General features: G+C 33.4%; 1 protein-coding gene across 3 annotated transcripts in view; it reads right to left on the bottom strand.

The window, feature by feature from the left end:
- DPY19L2 (dpy-19 like 2) overlaps nt 1–18,046 on the bottom strand; it is a 140,756-nt gene that overhangs the window by 21,866 nt on the left and 100,844 nt on the right. For all 3 annotated transcript variants that reach the window (XM_077120018.1, XM_077120008.1, XM_077120000.1), the window contains exons 12-16: nt 14,276–14,335; nt 10,690–10,770; nt 6,653–6,754; nt 5,111–5,182; nt 2,848–2,894 (exon numbers count right to left, since the gene is read on the bottom strand). In XM_077120018.1, coding sequence (XP_076976133.1) covers nt 2,848–2,894; nt 5,111–5,182; nt 6,653–6,754; nt 10,690–10,770; nt 14,276–14,335 — 362 coding nt within the window. The remainder of the gene's footprint in view (nt 1–2,847; nt 2,895–5,110; nt 5,183–6,652; nt 6,755–10,689; nt 10,771–14,275; nt 14,336–18,046) is intronic.

Raw genomic sequence — 18,046 nt, 5'->3', positions numbered from 1 at the left:
CACTTATTACAAAGCCACAGTAATTAAGGCAGAATGGTACTGACACAAGAAAAGATACATAGACCAACAGAATCAAAGTGAGAGTTCAGATATCAATGCTCACATTTATAGCTAATTGATTTTCAACAAAGGTGGCAAAGACCACCCAGTTGGGACAAAAGAGTCTCTTCAACAAATGGTGCTGGGAAAACTGGCTCTCCATAAGCAAAAGAATGAAGAGGAGTACCTTGTCTCATACCATACATAAAAACAACTCAAAATGGATCAAAGGCCTAAATATGAGACCCAGAACTATAAAATTCTTAGAAGAAAATGTAGGGAAGCATCTTCAGGAATATCTGTTAGCCAATGGTTTCTTTGACTTTACATCCAAAGCACAAGTACAAAAGAAAAAAAATAGATATATGGGACCTAATTAAAATTAAAAACTTTGGGACATCAATGGACTTTATCATAAAAATAAAACTACAACCTAAACCACAGATGAAAATATTTGGAAACCACATATCCATTCAGGGATTAATATCCAGAATACATAAAGAAATCCTTCAACTCAACAACCATAAGACAAGCAATCCAATTTTAAAAATGGGCAAAAGACTTGAATAAACATTTCTCTAAAGAAGATATATACAAATGGCCAAATAGCACTTGACAAGATTCTCAATATCATTAGCCATTAGTTTTTACAACACTAAAAAACATTTCACATGCACACTAGAATGGCTACTAAAATTATTCAAGTGTTAGAGAGGATGTGGAGAAAAAGGAACATTCATACATTGCTGGTGGGAATGTAAAATGTTGTAGCCACTGTGAAAGACAGTTTGGCCTTTCCTCACAAAGTTAAGTATAGACTTACCTTATGGCTTAGCAATCCCTCTTCTATGTATATACCCAAAAGAAATAAAAGGAGGGACTTGAACAGATGTTTGCACACAGATGTTCACAGTGAAATTATTTACAATTTCCTAAAGATGGAAGCAACCCAAGTGTCTGCCAATACTTTAATAGATAAATAAAATGTGGTATATACATATAATGGAATATTATTCAGTCCTAAAAAGGCCTGATGTGACAACATGGATGAGCCTTGAAGACACATAAAGACAAATATTGTATGCTCTCACTGATATGAAACAATTAGGATAAGCAAACTCATAGAGCCATAGAAAAAGTTAAAGTTAAGACTTAAAATGTACAGGTTTTCTATTTGGGACAATGGGAACGCTTTGGTAATGGATAGTGGTGTAGGCAGCACAGCACTGTGAACATAATTAACAGCACTGAATTATACATTTGAGTGTGCTTGGAAGAGGAAATGTTAGGTTGCATATTTGTTACTATAATAAAAATTGAAAAATAATCCATGGAACTTCACAACATAAACACCGAACCCTAAGTTAAACTACGGTTAATAGGTCATTACACAATTATAAAAATGTACTTTTAAAAAAATGTACTTTCATCAATTGTAACAGATGTACCACAGCAATGCAAGAGGTTAATAATAGGGTGGTAAAAAGGAACCCCATATTTTATGCATGATTATTCTGCAAACCCACATCTCTAACAAAAATATTTTTATACAGTAAGAAATTTGTTTGTATATGTATTTTCTAGACTGGTACATGCAAAGCTGTTTGCAATCAGTACCTGTAAGGATATCTAAAAGAGGGGAAATTCTGTCTATTTGGGAACTATCCCTCTATTTGTTGAGGGGTACCTTTTCTCTTTTTTTACGTACTTATGTTTTGTCTGAATGCATTACTGCACCATGCATCATTTTTGTGGTTTAAAGCACCCCTCTGACCATAAACACACACAAGGCTGTCGTGTCACTTCCAAGTTTGTAACCATTAAGAAATCTTCCTTCTTTTGAGACAAGCATCTCCACCCTTAGTCCTCAAGTCTGTGCTCTTCCACATTATAGTCTCTCAAATATTTGAAGACAGCTGCCACGTACCCCTCAATCTTCTATTAACCAATTAAATAACCCAGGTCCTTCATGTACTCCTTATGTAAATGGCTTTCAGTGCTCTAAATATATTACCTTTAGGGTGTCAGGGCACATACCCTTGGGTTCCATCTGACCAAAACAAAATAGAGTGTGTCTAAGACTCAAACAAATGCTCCATAAGATCTTGCTAACTATTCTGGGAATCATACAATACTGCTTATAGAATTATAAGCATAGGGTATAGGGTTCACAGAAACTCTCTGAAGGATTGTCACAATTCTTCTGGGAGTCTAAAAGTGTTCTAAAAATAAGTTTATTAAATAAAAAAATCAAATGACATATCTACAAATATTAAATGATAATTTATATAAGATTTCCCTCAGAAGGAAGTTTCCTTCACAATTTACTTCTCATGCCTTATAGCAACATGTGATTGATATGAGATATGCAGCATCTGTTTATGCCTTAGGTCTAATGACCTAAGAAAAACAGAAAAAATGCGACCCAACAAACTGCTTTAACAATTAACATAGGAAAAGCTATTTCATGAATATTCAGAAAAATAATTAAGCTTTCTGTAAAAGTAAAATTATTTAAAAAGGCATATTAAATACCTTCTTCTCTTTGCTGACTTTATAGTGATACATTAAAATTAAACTGAATTGATTTATACATTAAGTCAATTCAAAAATACAAACATTTACAAAAAAGTTCACATACATACATGAAATCCATAAAATAGCACATTTCTAAAGAAGATGTCTAAGTTTGGTTCATATTTCCTTTCTTGATCATCATGCTGAAGGTTAATGTATAAGCATTTGAAAAATTAATATTACAGTGCAATTTAATAATAGAATATAGCATGCTTTAGAAACTATAATTACCTTTGATAAGTGTTTGTAGACAAGACACATAAAACATCACGAATGGTCTGTGAATAGAATCAAATGAACAAAACTTTTCTAAAAAATTGCACAACATTTAAAGTGCTCTAATTCATTAGTATAAAACACACCAAACTAGAAGAAGTATTTTTCTTAATGTTAAAGTGAGTCCTTACTGGTATCATAAAAAGTGCAGTCCCAGTTCTGCCACAGGCAACTTCTTTAAGTGATTACATCTTCTTCTATAAAATAGTCCATTTCAGCTCTAAAATACTAAGCTTTCATATGTGGCTAATTCCTTACTAGCATTGTAAGTCTATATTTTTACTAGGCAGGGTGGGAGGGGTTGGCTTCCATAAAGAAGGTAGTTTCCTCGATGTACTTTCCAATGTATTTTCAGAGACTATTTTATCTTAGCCTCCCAAGCAAAGTATAACCTCTGTCAACTGTCTTATCTATCTATCTCTTTCTATCTATCATCTACCTATATCAATCAATCAATCAACCAATCAATCAACTTTTCATACACCCATCCACACACTGGACTATATTCCTACTTCACCCACAAACTTCTGATTATTTATAAAATTAGCTATAGGCATATCTGCTTCCCTGATCTCTATCTCAGCCTAAAGTGACTGTTACAGAAGGCTCAAGGGTACTCATCAAAATGTACCAGACGACAGTACAGGGTAGAAGAGAGGAGTGGAAAGGGGAATATGGCAGCTAAATTTGGCCAAAGAGGCTTTAGCAGCAATGATATGCAACTGAATTGATAAATTAAAGAAAGTAAAGATAACTTAAAATTTTGTACTCCGAATGATACGTGTTTTATAATTCAAAGAAAGATGTTGAAAATACATAGCTGAATTTGGACTTGACTTTAAAATGAAATCTAGGTTTAGAATTTTTAAATTCTCTCATTAATTCTAAAGCATTCTACATGTAAGAATATTTTAAAATCCATAAAAGCTACTATATAAAATCAATACTAATACCTCAAATTGTTATGCATCAAGTGATATGAGGTTCCAGATACATATGCAAGCAAATGCCAATTTGAGAGTATTGTTAATAAAACATATTCATTTATAAGTGTTCCAAGATTCAATACTGTCACAGGAAAATCACACTATTTATGCCTTCTTCTCTTTCCTCCCCAGAAGTGATTTCACACACAACATTGAAGGTATCCTTAAGGTGAAAAACAGCGAAAATAGCAATAAGGACTGAGGGGTTTATGTGGAAGAGAGATGTTTGAGTTTTGATGGCTGCAGGCATGGGTGTTTGTATGTCGGGGTGTGTGTACACGTGTGCATTAGTGCACAGATGTAGTTTGGGTTGTGGTGTATTCTGGGGCTGGTGATGTTTCTATGAGTCTTGGTTTTATTTATTTTTTTAATTGCCACAGTAGATCTACCTATCATTTGTCCCCCCATGAAGTTAATTCCTGCATTAGCCCCTCTAAGTGGAGTCCTGTAAGAAATGCAACAGGTTGCCGTGTTGGAATAGAAACAGGCTAGTAGAGGAAATCTGCAACCTGAGACATGTAGGGCTAAGGGGATGGAAAGCAGGAAACTTGTCCAGAGTTTATTCACTTCTTCCCATTACCTCCATCTTGACTCTTTCCAAATGGGCCCAAACGAAGTGATCAAGGATGAAACAATAGATAGAAAGGAGACTCCTTCTTTTTCACTCAAAAGTTATTCATATTTTTAGTAATTTATTCAAATAATATTCAAAACACGGATGAGAAATGAAGGAATGGACAAGAAATGAAGGAACTCCAAATTACATAGAAAAGATAGTATAGAAAGTGCAATTTGACTTTAAATACAGGAAACTGTATTTAAACTGTATTTAGAAGATGGCCAAGTTGTCACTGTACTTTTCTTTCATTGCACCTATAACAATTGTAATTCTTCAGTTGTTGGTGTGATTATTTGCTTAATGTTTATCCCTCTACCACACTGTAGACTCTAAGACAGGAATGGCCATGTGTTGTTTGCCCCAGTGAACCTATAATGTTAGCATCGTACCTGGCACATAACAGGTGTTTCACAAATATCTTTTGAAATAATAAATAAAAATACTTTTTCTAACACGGATTTTTAAAAACCCATATAATACTACAGAAAGGAGAATTTTTAGAGACAGTGAGAGTTTATCCTAAAAATGAGATAAAATTCTGAGCTATTAGCATTAATCTATTATAATTCTTATCTTGAACCTGAATGCAAGTAATAAAATTTTTTAAAAGTACCTTCTTACAGATGAAACCAGCAATCGCCAGAACAACTGGAAGCAATAATGTCTTTGTGTATCTCAGTGGGGTCTGAAATATAGCACATTGTTCAAATAGTTGTTATTCATTTAATTTTACTTTAAATGAATAAAACATCTACGTCAAAGTGAGTGCCACAATCCAATTTCTTAAAGGTAAAAATTTGTCATTAGCAGACTATAAATTTATTACTTCCAGGCTCTAACACAAAAATTATATAAAAAGTTACATAAAGTTATAAAAAATTTTAATGATAGGACAATACTACGTAAATTAGAATTAGACCGATATATTAAAATTTTTGCTTTCTTTTGGTTTTATCTCCCTGAAACCTACATTATCATTTTCCTGTGCTTCAGTGTTCCATGTTTAATAGGAATTAGCAAGAAAGAAAGCTAGCCTAACTAGATAACTAGCCTAACTAATTACTGCATGTATGAGTAACTATTGAAATAACACCTGCTGAATAGCTCAGAGTTATTGGTGCAACCTGACCCATCATTCATGCACAATGACCTATCACTGTGATGAAGAGTGATTTGCCATATAATTAAATTATAAATTCTTGAGGGCAGGAGTGGGTCATGTTCCTCCTTGTAGCCCTACAGCAACGGCCTCACATATAACTGGTGGTCAGTAATAGTTTTTGAATGAATGCATGACTAGTTGATGAATAAGAGATGAAATATAAAAAATTGCATTTTATAGTTACCAATAATTCAGAATTCATAATTATTAAACCAGGGCTGAATCAGGGGCAATCTTTTCATTTACTATGAAGAAAAAAAAAAGTAGCATGCAGAGGTAAGAGCAGTGGATTGGGAGTCAATAGGCGAATATTCTAATCTTGGCTCCACTGTCTACTTTGGCAAGGCATTTAACTGGGTTTTCTTTGTCAGACAATGAAAGAGTTACACTATGTGGACTCTTAGGTCCCTTCTTGCTCCTGTGCTCTATGATCTTACAAACAGAAAAGTATTTTAAAGTTTAATAATATGAGCTATTTTTTAAGGGTAATACCACATATATCCATTATATAAAATGAATTTTTATATATACATGAAAACTACACCATTTCGGCAACACCTTGTTAGGAAATTTTCTAATATTTGAGGTACTAAATGTAACACAAGTGAATTTTATAAAAACAAATATGAAAACAAGAACTTGGATTTTCTTCCTCAATGGTCCCATACCCCTAGCTGGCCCAGATTATAAAATCTGAGATATAACAATAATAATTTATACACATACAGTATGTTAAGTACTCTACATGAATTATTTCATTTAATCACCATAAAAGACTCTTACAATAGCAAGTTATTATTTATCGATTTTACAGATGAGAAAACAGGTAAGAAAAGCTATAGGGCATGCAAAAGTTATAGTATAAAAGTGATAAAATAATTAGGTTGGCTGTTACTGAGTGAAGTATTTTTAGGTTCAGATTTAAAAGAAAACTTAAGCATTAAAAAATCATCATACATGTAGCAAAAAGGAAAAATAGAGGAACATTCATACCGCTTTTTCCATGAAGTCAAATTCAGGAGCACAGGTATACATCAAGGTATCAAAATCTGTATACCTTAAAATTCTGGCAGTTATAAGGTCACTCAAGCGAATCTGGAATAAAATAAAGTAGATTAAAATTACACAAATAATTATAGTCAGTAATAACTGATTTGGATGTAATAGTAATAAGGTCTACAGAGCAAATAAATCCAAAATATATGAAAGCCCCTCATTTAAAACAAAAATTTACAGTGAACCAAATGTTTAACTTTAAAGATAACTAAATCTATATACAAATGCAGATATATAAATCAAGAGAAATGAAGAGTAGAAAGAGGTCAGAAAAAAATAAGCAGGGAAGATGATAATATAAGTGCACCAAAATGGGTATTTGCTGGACAGAAATCACAGTATAGTTTATCAGCAGATCTTATATTCAAATCATTTATCAAGTAAAAATTTTATTTAACCCATTTCACCGCACATTATAAACCATGAACAAATTTTCTATGCACAGGCATTTTCACAAAGCCTCATGTACTTATTAAAATTTTGGGGGTTTCCTGATTTTTTAAAAACTTTTTTATTGTTAAATATAACATATATACAAATAAAAGAAAAAAAAGCAATGATTTTCAAAGTATACTTCAACAAGTAGTTACAGAAGAAATTTCAGAGTTTGTTTTTTTTTTAGTTGTTACTCTAAAGGTACTTCTTGAATCTACCATCTTATCCTTTGATCTATATTTGTCAAATCTTTATATTCTTTTCCCTCTTTCTCTTTTTATCCTTTAAATTGCCCTTACTGTACCATTCAATTCTGTGCCCCTTTCCAGTCCTCCAACCCCCATCTTTATTTTCACCTAATGAAGTCCCTTTAGTATTTCTTCTAGGGCCATCTCTTGTCAAGAATTTCTCTCAGACTTTGTCATTGAAAATTTTGGTCACTCCCTTACTTTTTTCAAGGACAATTTGGCTGGTTACAGAATTCTGGGATGGAAGTCTTTGTCTTTGCAGGTGTTGAATATATCAAAGACCCATCTTCTCACCTCCTTGTTTATTGTTGAATAGTCCACACTCAGTCTTTTGTGATTTCCCTTTTATGTGGTGAGTTGCTTCCTTCTTGCTCCTTTTGGAATTTTCTCCTCCTCTTCAACATTTGACAGATTGATTCGTATGTGTCTGAGGGTAGGCCTATTTGGATTTATTCTATTTAGGTCCTGTTAATTTTCTTTGATTTGCATACTTATGTCTTTTATAAGGGTTGGGAATATTTCCTCCATTATTTCCCCCATCAGAGTTTGTTACCGGTTACCATTCCACTATTTCAGATTTTTCCTTCTAGCTGCTCCAAAACACTGGAGGCTAGAAGAAATTTTTTTTCTGAAAAATAACAAATATGCAACATTTGTTTCAAAGTACATCACAACAATTAGTTGTAGAACAGTTTTCAGAGTTTGGTATGGGTTACAATTCTACAATTTTAGGTTTTTACTTTTAGCAACTGTAAGATCCTGGAGACTAAAAGAAATATCAGTATAATCATTCAGCACTCATACTCATTTGTTAAACCCTACTTTCTCTGTATAATGCCACCATCACCTTTGATCTTTCTCCCACTCCTTAGGGATATTTGGGCTAAGCCCATTCTAACTTTTTTATGCTACAAGGGGCTGTCAATGATATGGAATGGGTGGATGGAACTAGTTGATGTACTTGAGAGGCTGGCCCCTCTGCTTCTCAGGACATATCTGGTTCAGGGACCCATCTGGAGGTTGTAGGACTCTGGAAACCCTTTGTAGGATCTTACATAACACCCTTGGTGTTCTTTACAATTGGCTGGAATGGTTTTGTTTGGGGGTTGGCAAGTTAGGATAGGTAGCAATGTCTAACTGAAGCCTGTGTAACAGTGACCTCCAGAATAGCCTCTTGACTCTATATGAACTCTCTCAGCCACTGATATCTTATTTGTTATACTTCTTTCCCTGCTTTTACTCAGGATGGCATTATTGCTCCCACAGTGCCAGGGCTGGACTCATATCTGGGAGTCATTTCCTGTGCTGCCAGGGAGACTTTCACCTCTGGATGTTATGTCCCATGTAAGGAGGAGGGCAATGATTTCTCTTGCAGAGTTGGGCTTAGAGAGACAGAGGCCACATCTGAGCAACTAAAGAGGTCTTTCGGAAGTAACTCTTAAGCAAACCTACAGGTAGGCTAAGCTTCTCCGCTACCTACATAGGCTTCACCATAGCAAGCCTCAAGATCAAGAGCTTGGCCTACTGATTTGGGTGTCCCTAATGTTTAACGCAGTATCAGGTGTCTTCTTAGTGGTTTCCTAACATTTTTAAGACAAACATTCAAGCTATACTTGATTATATATACAAACATCACAAACATTATGATAAACTGCACAAGAAGCACAACAATCATACGTATTGATTTGATTCTCTGACTTTATCTCAAAGGCCTTAAAAAACATCACCAAACAAACTGAAGCTTGTAGAATCTATGCTTTCTAATGATTATTTACTACCTGCTGTCAGTGAGACAAATATTTTTTCATGAATTTTATGAAAGTCAAAAAAGGGAAAACTTTTGGAATGTAAAACCTTAATTCAAATTATTTTACCAGGCCAGAAATAATTTTATACCAAGGTTAATGATCAGTGGTTTTCATTTATTCATGGTTTCCGTTATCTACCGGTATGAAAGACAATTTGAAGTTGGCATTATTTTTTAAATTTAGAGTAGGCTAGATGACTATGAAATAATTTAACCAAACTTTTATAATTTTAAGACTTTCTCATAGCTGTCACATAGAGGAGGTCACTTAGCGTGCCAAGAGTTTGTGTGTGTGTGTGTGTGTGTGTGTGTGTGTGTGTGTGTGTATTTCTTATAAGAGTTACAAAAAGCTGACCGTCAATGCGGAAGGAGACAAGAATTAATCAAATGCACAAGTCGTTAATAGAAAAATAATACAGAAGTCCTAAATATAGGTCATCATAAAATGTATACTCTATAGAATAAAAAGTTAAGAACAATAAAAAGGGAAAAGAAGGCAAAAACAATAAAAAATAAATCTAATAAACCACTATGCAAAGCTATCAAGTGGAAATAAGTGCTTACGTTTTGAAATTATATGAAACATGAACATGTGTGCAAACTCAATTTTACTGAATAGTAACAGTATTAGTATTTTAGAGAATAAGGACTATAAATCCTTTGCCAAAGTTGAAGTAATTGTGTCATTAGAAAAGGAATCTAAAATTGAGTAGTACTATACAGGTAAATTTCATTGTATATTATTTTCTGACACACTTAAGTATGCTTACATTCAAACACGATGTGCTGAATACAAAAGTTAGTAAATTCATGTATTGTTTTCTATTTCCTAACCTATCTTAAGATTTTGACTATAAAGGGCCATTGTTTAAGACATCCTTAAAACAAAGAGATACATAATATATGAGAGAAAAATGAACTACATATATTTTCTAGAAGATGAAAAATTAGAACATTTTTAACAATTCCTTTTTATATAACAAAGAAAAAATTTTAAATATCACAAAACATCTTTAGACCACAATTACAAATAATTAAAACTAAAACTCCATTATGATTTCAAGAGTTTTATATTATAAAGTTGAATATAGAATACTCATGGTTAACAACTACAACCAATGAATAACTTATTGAATAATTCATTATTTAACAAGTAATTTGTACTCTTAATAAGCAGTATAAACAAATAACTAGTTAAATATCTTCTCCCTATAAGACTAGGTCTGCCCGCACTTTTTTTTTTTTCAAGGGCAGGCACCAGAAATTGAACCCGGACTCCAGCATGGCAGGGGACAGCTCTGCCTGCTGAGCCACTGTGGCCCACCCAGCCTGCATTTTTTTATTGGTTCTGCTAATAACTATCTTGGGGACCTGTAAAAAGGCACTTAACCCCTGTAAATGAACAGGTCAGAATAAATGATATCGAAGTTTTTATCCAGCTCCCTACCTATAAAACTTTTATTTGTTAACTAGAATGTACTCACATGGTCGGAAACACCTAAGATTTTAGATGTCAGATGTTTCAGAATGATTGTTCCACACAACCAAGAACAGCCTTGAATTAGCTAGAAAATAAAGGAGATGAGAAATCAGGTATTAAAATTTACAAATTGCCCTGTTAGAATATTCAACTTAGGCCTATCAATGACATAAGACAATTTCAATTTTGTGAGCTATTTTAGTAATGAGATCTTAAAAGGGAGACATTTCTTTAGAGAATTTCAAGGACAAAGATTTAAAAGTGATGATACTGCTATAAAATATAAAGCAACATTGGAATTGTACATATCATAAACCTAAAGGAATTTTTAAAAAGCTATTTTTTCTCAAATTCTTTTAGGATGTGACAGAGGCTATCTGCTTGTTTCCAAATATTATTTCTCAACAGAAGATTCTTTCTTAAAAACAGTGTATTATAAATTCTCATACTACTCTTATGGAAATCTAAGTACATGAGCATCTTTCCACAAAGGAAAATTTAATGTTTGAAAACTTAAGAATTCCTTTTAAAAAGAGAACTATGCACCAAAACTTAACAGGGAATTTGTTTTTTATTTTGTTTGTTTTATTTACTTTTTGGCTAGCTTTGATTAAAAAGAGAACAAATGTGGAATTCTGGGTAACCTGAGGAAAATTACAGCAGCCTAAATCCAAATCTCTCCATATATCCTACAAGTAGAACAATCCAACAAGTAGAAAAACGCAACAACAGAGAACACAGATAAATGAATAAGCTTCAAATTACTTCCAAGTAGAAAAAAGAAAATGACCATATAACAGAGGTATATGAAAATTATACGATGGTAATCCATTAATGTCATTTAGAACAGAGAAGAGGACATGAAGAGACCAAAATTAAGCTAAAGTAATTCCAGAGTGAAATGTCGCCTTAAGCGGATAAAAGAACCCCATAAGAAATCAATGACAGAGGGAGAAATGGACAATTCACAAATATGCGGTAGTAAGACAATACATTCTTAAAAAAATAGTAACAATGGGTTGAAGAAATCATAAAGAAAACTAGAAAATATCTTGAGAAAAATGAAAACGAAAATACCATATACCAAAACTTATGGAATACAGCAAAAGTAATGCTAAGACTGAAATTTGTATGAAGTGATTACATTAAAAATAGATCTCAAGTGAGAGGCCTAACCTACAACTGGAGGAATCAGAAAGCAAAGAGCAAATAAACTCAAAGTGGGCAGAAGGAAAGAAATAACAAAGATCAGAGGGGTGATAAATAAAACAGAATTAAAAAAAAAACAGTAGAGAGAATCAAGGAAACCAAAAGTTAGATCCTCGGAAAGATAAAACTGACAAACCTGTAGCTAGCCTGACAGAAAAAAAGGGTGAGGACTAACAAAAATAAAAAATAAAAGGAGGGGGCGGGCTGTGGTGGCTCAGCAGGCAGAGTTCTCGCCTGCCATTCCCAGTGCCTGCCCATGCAAAAAATAAAATAAATAAATAAATAAATAAATAAATAAATGGAGAGTCATTAGTACCAGACCCTACAGAAATAAAAAGAATTAAAAGAGATTACTATGAACAACTGTATGCCAATAAGTCAGATAATCTAGAGGAAGTAGACAAATTTCTAGAAATATGTGAACAACCTAGACTGATTCTACAAGAAATAGAAAACCTTAACAGATCAATTACAAGCAAAAGATACACTTTCATTTAAAAAACAAGGAATATTTACAAAATGATAACATATTAGGTCACATCCATAAGTTAACATCCATAAGTTCTGTAAAATAAAAAGAATACAAATAACACCCTCTAATAACACTGTAAGAAACTAGAAATTAATAAGAAAATCAAAAGACTCAAAGACCCTGGAAATGAACAAACCTACTTAAAAAGTCGTTTGAGAGAAACAGAAATACAAATTTTTTTTAAAATAATCACACTGAAAAGAAACTATGGGAAACATTTAAAACAAGGATCAGAAGAAAATTTATGAGCTTTTAACTTATATCAATAAAAAACTAAAGAACGTAAATAAACAAAATAAATTCCTAACTCAAAAAATTAGAAAAAGGCCAATAAACCAAATGAAAACACATGGAAGGAAATAATGAATAAGAAGTAGAAGAAAAATAGTCTATTTATATGTATCATTCTTTTTACCCATCTTGCTGTCCTTTATTCCTTCCTGATATTCTAAGATTCCTTGTTTTATGATTACCTTTCTGTTATTATTAGTTATTCTGTTAAGGAAAACTTATTAGATATCCTGTTAAGGAAAATTGTCTTACTTTTCTTTCATCTGAGAATGTCTTGATTTTCCCTTTTGTTCATAAAGGATATTTTCACTGGGCATATAATTTGTGGTTGACTGTTCCTTTCTTTCAGCTCTTGACAAAAGTTGTGCCACTCCATCTAGCCTCTATAGTTTTAGATGAAAATTCTGCTATAATTTGAGTTTTTCCCTAAAGGTAATGCATTGTTTCTCTTTGCCTGTTTCACGATTTCTTGTCTTTTGTCTTCATAAATTTAATTATGATGCATCTTGGCATGGATTTTGTTGGGTTTATCCCTCTTGGGATTCATTCAGTTTCTTCTCTCTGCATGTTAGGGCCTTTTGCCAAATTTGACTTCAGCATTTCTTTGAATACTTTCTGAAGCCCCATTCTGTTTTTCTTGGTTTAATCTTTCTTTTTTTTAGTGTCGCCCAATTTTTCTGAAGTGAAAAATTCATATATTGGAAAGGCTATGCCATGCAACAACTCGGCACACAAATCTTTCTATGTTTTCTCCATAGGGGATGGCAAAGTACCTCCAGCAATGGGAAACTGGCAGCCCATTTCATTATGTCCTTTTGTATTCTAAGCAGACATCCACCTCCTCATCTTACCTCAACTTTTCCCAGTTTTATCTTCTTAATATACAATTTGTACACACACAGATCTTCAATATGGCGAGTGTTTTTTAAAAATAGGAAAACATGAAAAACCCAGAGAAAAATAATGAATCTCATCTGTCTGCCTGATACTGAAAGATTTAAATATTTGCAATGCCTACCTAATAGTCTTACTTGAAACAGAAAGCACAAGCATCCATTTGGATAAGTGGGAAGAAGTCCAATAATGAGCTGGTAGCCGAGGTGAAACAAGAAGGAGCTTGGAGATTGTAAGAAGAACATTAAAAGGATAAAAATAATAGGCTCCACAATTGGAAGCAAAACAAGAGACAGTGGACAGATGTAGAAGAAAGAAAAAGGAAAAGCTGGAAAAGAATTACAGAGTTATTTTGAAGAGAGGTTAATAAAGTAAAAGAGAAAACTCAATGTGAGTAGAAATAAATTAAAGAGTAAGGTAGTCTAGGTATAGGTAGAATGAAAAATAATGGAAAGGGCCTGACCATAGTGTTGAAATAAATGAACTAAATTTCTTGAAAATGATTTATAGTCTTTGCTAAGGGTTACTTTCTGTCTTAGATAAATAGCTACTTATAAGATTTATTAAATATAAATTATTAGAATTCAAACATATTATCTATATTCAATTTATAGAAACAAAAAGCATAGTTTGAGTATACTGTATTTACGATGTTGAATCTTACCCAAAAGTTGAGTTCAGACACTCCTAATCTTTGGATTTTACTTCTCTTTAGAATTATAGCCTAAAATGCATGTGATAGAAAATAAAAGAATGAAATTAGCATATATTTCATATGAATAAATTAGCATATATTTATATGAATTAGCTAATACATATTGTATACATGTCATATATTTACACATTTCCAAAATTACATAGACACCGCCTTCCTTATTGGGTATCATCCATCATTTTCGTCCTTAACTGTTGATTTTTCAAATTTTGTGCATGGCAAATTTCCCTGGGGAGTTTGTGTATCAAAATGTTGCCTCTTGGGCAGGCCATGGTGGCTCAACAGGCAGAGTTCTCGCCTGCCACACAGGAGACCTGGGTTCAATTTCTGATGCCTGCTTATGCAAAAAAAAAAAAAAAAAAAAAAAAGTTGCCTCTTGTATCAACTCCTCACTGATTTACTTTTTTTTTTTTAATGGGCAGGCACTGGGAATCGAACCCGGGTCCTTGGGCATGGCAGGCAAGCATTCTTACCTGCTGAGACACCATGGCCCACCCTCACTGATTTACTTTTGACATTTTCTGCAGGATAACTCCTTTAAAGAGGCAGATGGTACCAGGGTGGTGTAAATATGCAAGTGTGTGTGTAGGGAGGTGGTCCAGCAAAATAGCAGACTAAATTAATTAAATTAATTTAAAAATCCTTCCTCTCCAAACTCCCAAATAGAGTATTAAAAATGTTTGTTAAGGGCATAACTTATAAGAAAAGAAACTATCCAGGGGCTAGCACAAGGAGATTTTGGAAAACAATGGTGAAAACAAAATGTTAATCATGAGAGAAGCTCTATTAGTCTTTAGGGGGGACTTTAGTACTCAGATATAACTATAGAACAATATTATTACAGGAGGGTAACAGAATAGGCTTGGCTCTAGGTGAAGTAAGAAGTTGAAATTGAGACTCACACATAAAACTAGCACCCTCAAAACCTATATTCTCAATGACTGGAAATACTTCACTCACCATCTCTAAAAGTTGACAAGGCATTTGTTTATCTCCAAGTTTGAGATAAAAGTAAGTTTCCCATGAGAAACTGAATCTTCATATTTTATCCAGATTTGGAGTAGAATTTTGCAATATCTAGTTAGTGCAGGAATTCTCCAGGTGAGCAAGGATTGCTGAATCTCCAACAATAGGAACATAAAATGCATGAGAGTATCCACTGCAACACTATTTATATGTGCAGAATATTGGGGATAAACTAAATGCCCAGCGATAATAGAGCGGTTGAATGAATTATAGTACATCCACAGTAGAGAGCTATAAAGCTATAAAAATGAGTAAGTAATATCTTTAGGAGCTGATATAGCGAGTTTTCTGATATAGGTCATTAAGAGCAAAAACCAAAGTGCAAAAGACTCCCTATAGTATGTATACTGCAAGAAAGAATATAAAATACAACAATATTTGAACAAAACACAAAAATATAGAAAGAGAAATCAGGAAACTAATGAGACTACTTCCCTACAAAGAGTAGACAGGAAAACGGTGAAATGAAAGGAAGAAAAATTGGGGTGGAAGGGACGATGGGGTGTGATGCTTTTCTGGGTATAAACTGTTATACATTTCTTAGTCATAGAAGAATGGTAGACCTCAGAAACCCAAAAATAAATTCAGTAATTAAAATACACTAAGATAGAACTTTTGCTTATGGCCAAGCTGTAAAAATAGAAATTAGATTTACTCACCCACAACTAAAAATTAAGCAAAATGTATTTCCAAGTCACTGGATGTAAGGCAACAAAGGATGCTAATTTCCACAAGACAGGAAACAAATAAAACAAGACCTAAGATTGCCCTGGCTTACTGCCTTGAGAGAGTGTCCAGGATGTGGCAGAAGAAGGGGGAACCCAGAAATAGTCTCTTTGTGTTGGGGACATGGAACGAGGCATCTAGGAAAATCAAAGTGGTCAGCATTTTAAGGCCAAAGTACAGGGGAGAAGAGAGAAGCAGAGCGAGACTCCAGAGAGCTGAACAGGGTCACCCTCGCATAGCCAAGTGGCTGTTGGTCAGCACATACAGGTAAGAAAACCTCCTGAAACCAAGGATAGAACTACCAGAAAGAATTAGAAGAACAACTCCAGAGTTTAGACAAACAGGAAGCAGTGCCTGTGCCTGACCAAGAGGAAAACCTCATAAATCACAGAAGGTTTGCTTTAGTTGTGGGACAATATTAGTTGTAATCTAAACTCTACTTTAGTCTCACTTAACAAATCTTAAAAGCAAGACCCAAAAGGATCAAATTGCTTCCAAGTAACTTCTAAGCTCAAGAATATTTATAGGACTAAAAGATTTCAGCACCTTCAGGTAAAGTAAGGTAAAATTCACAAATACTGTCATGCAAGCAAACATTTACCAGGTGTGAAAAGATGCAGGAAAATAGTAGCCATATTGAGGAGAAAAATCAGTCAATTGAAACTGACATAGAAATGACACTGATGATAGAATAAGTAGCTCGATACACGAAAGTAGTTATTTTAACTATTTTTTAAATGTTGAAGAGTGAGCATACTGAGTATGGCAGGTAGAAAAAAAGATGCAAAGTAAACCTTTAGCTATGAAAACTACAACATCTGAAATGTAAAAAAACACTTGATAGGATTAAAGGCAGGTTAGACACACAGAAAAAAAGGCTAGTAAACTAGAAGACATAGCAATAGTAACTTTCCAAAATATAATGCAGAAGGAAAAAATACTGAACTAAAATTAACACAGTGTCAGTGCATACATTAAGCAAATTTCAAGCAGCCCAATGTTTTTATAATTAGGGGCTCTGAAAGAGGAGAGCAGAAAAACATTAGAACAAATAATGGTCAATATTTTCGAAATTTGATGAAAAGTATAAACCTAGAGATCCCAGAATCTCAATGAACTCCAAGTACAAGAAACATATAGTAAGGCGCCTTATAATTAAATTCCTTAAAATGAGTGATAAAGAGAAAATCTTAAGAACCAGACAGAGAGTGAAAGATATTAAATACAGAGGAACAGAGATAAAAATGTCAGCAGATTTCTCATCAGAAAAATGCAAGCAGGAAAACAATGGAACAACATCTTTTTAATACTGAAGTAAGAACACCGTCAATTTAGAATTCTATGTCCAAAATATCTTTAAAAAATAAAGTCAAAATAAAGACTTCATGACCAGCAAATATATACAAGAAAGAATAATAAAGCAAATCCTTCAGACAGAAGGAAAACATCAGATGTCAATCTAGCTCTACATATGTAAAGAGCACTGAAAAAATAGAACAGGGAAAATAGGGAAGATTTTTTCTTATCTCTCCTCTTACAAGATAATTGAGGGTGGTTCAATGGTAGCTCAGTGGCAGAATTCTTGCCTGCCATGCCAGAGACCCGGGTTTGAATTCCAGTGCCTGCCTATGCAAAAAAAAAAAAAAAGATAATTGATTGTTTGTTCGAAAATAATAAAATGTTATTGAGGGATTTATAATCTACATACAAATAAAAAGTATGGCAACAGCTTAAAATATAAGGAAAGCATACCTTATCAAAATATGTGGGATGCTGATAAAACAGTACTTTTCAGGAAATTTGTAGTACTAATAACATTTATAAACCACTGCCTAGACTGATCAGGAAGAAAATAAGGCACAAATTTACAATATCAAAAAATTGAAAGGTGACATCATAACAGATTCTACAGATAATTAAAAGATAATAAGAGAATATTATGAACAACTCTGTCACTAAATTTGATAT

The sequence above is a fragment of the Tamandua tetradactyla genome, chromosome 1 (genome assembly GCF_023851605.1).
Source record: "Tamandua tetradactyla isolate mTamTet1 chromosome 1, mTamTet1.pri, whole genome shotgun sequence".
Lineage (NCBI taxonomy): Eukaryota > Metazoa > Chordata > Mammalia > Pilosa > Myrmecophagidae > Tamandua > Tamandua tetradactyla.
This window is presented reverse-complemented; position numbering and strand designations above follow the sequence as displayed.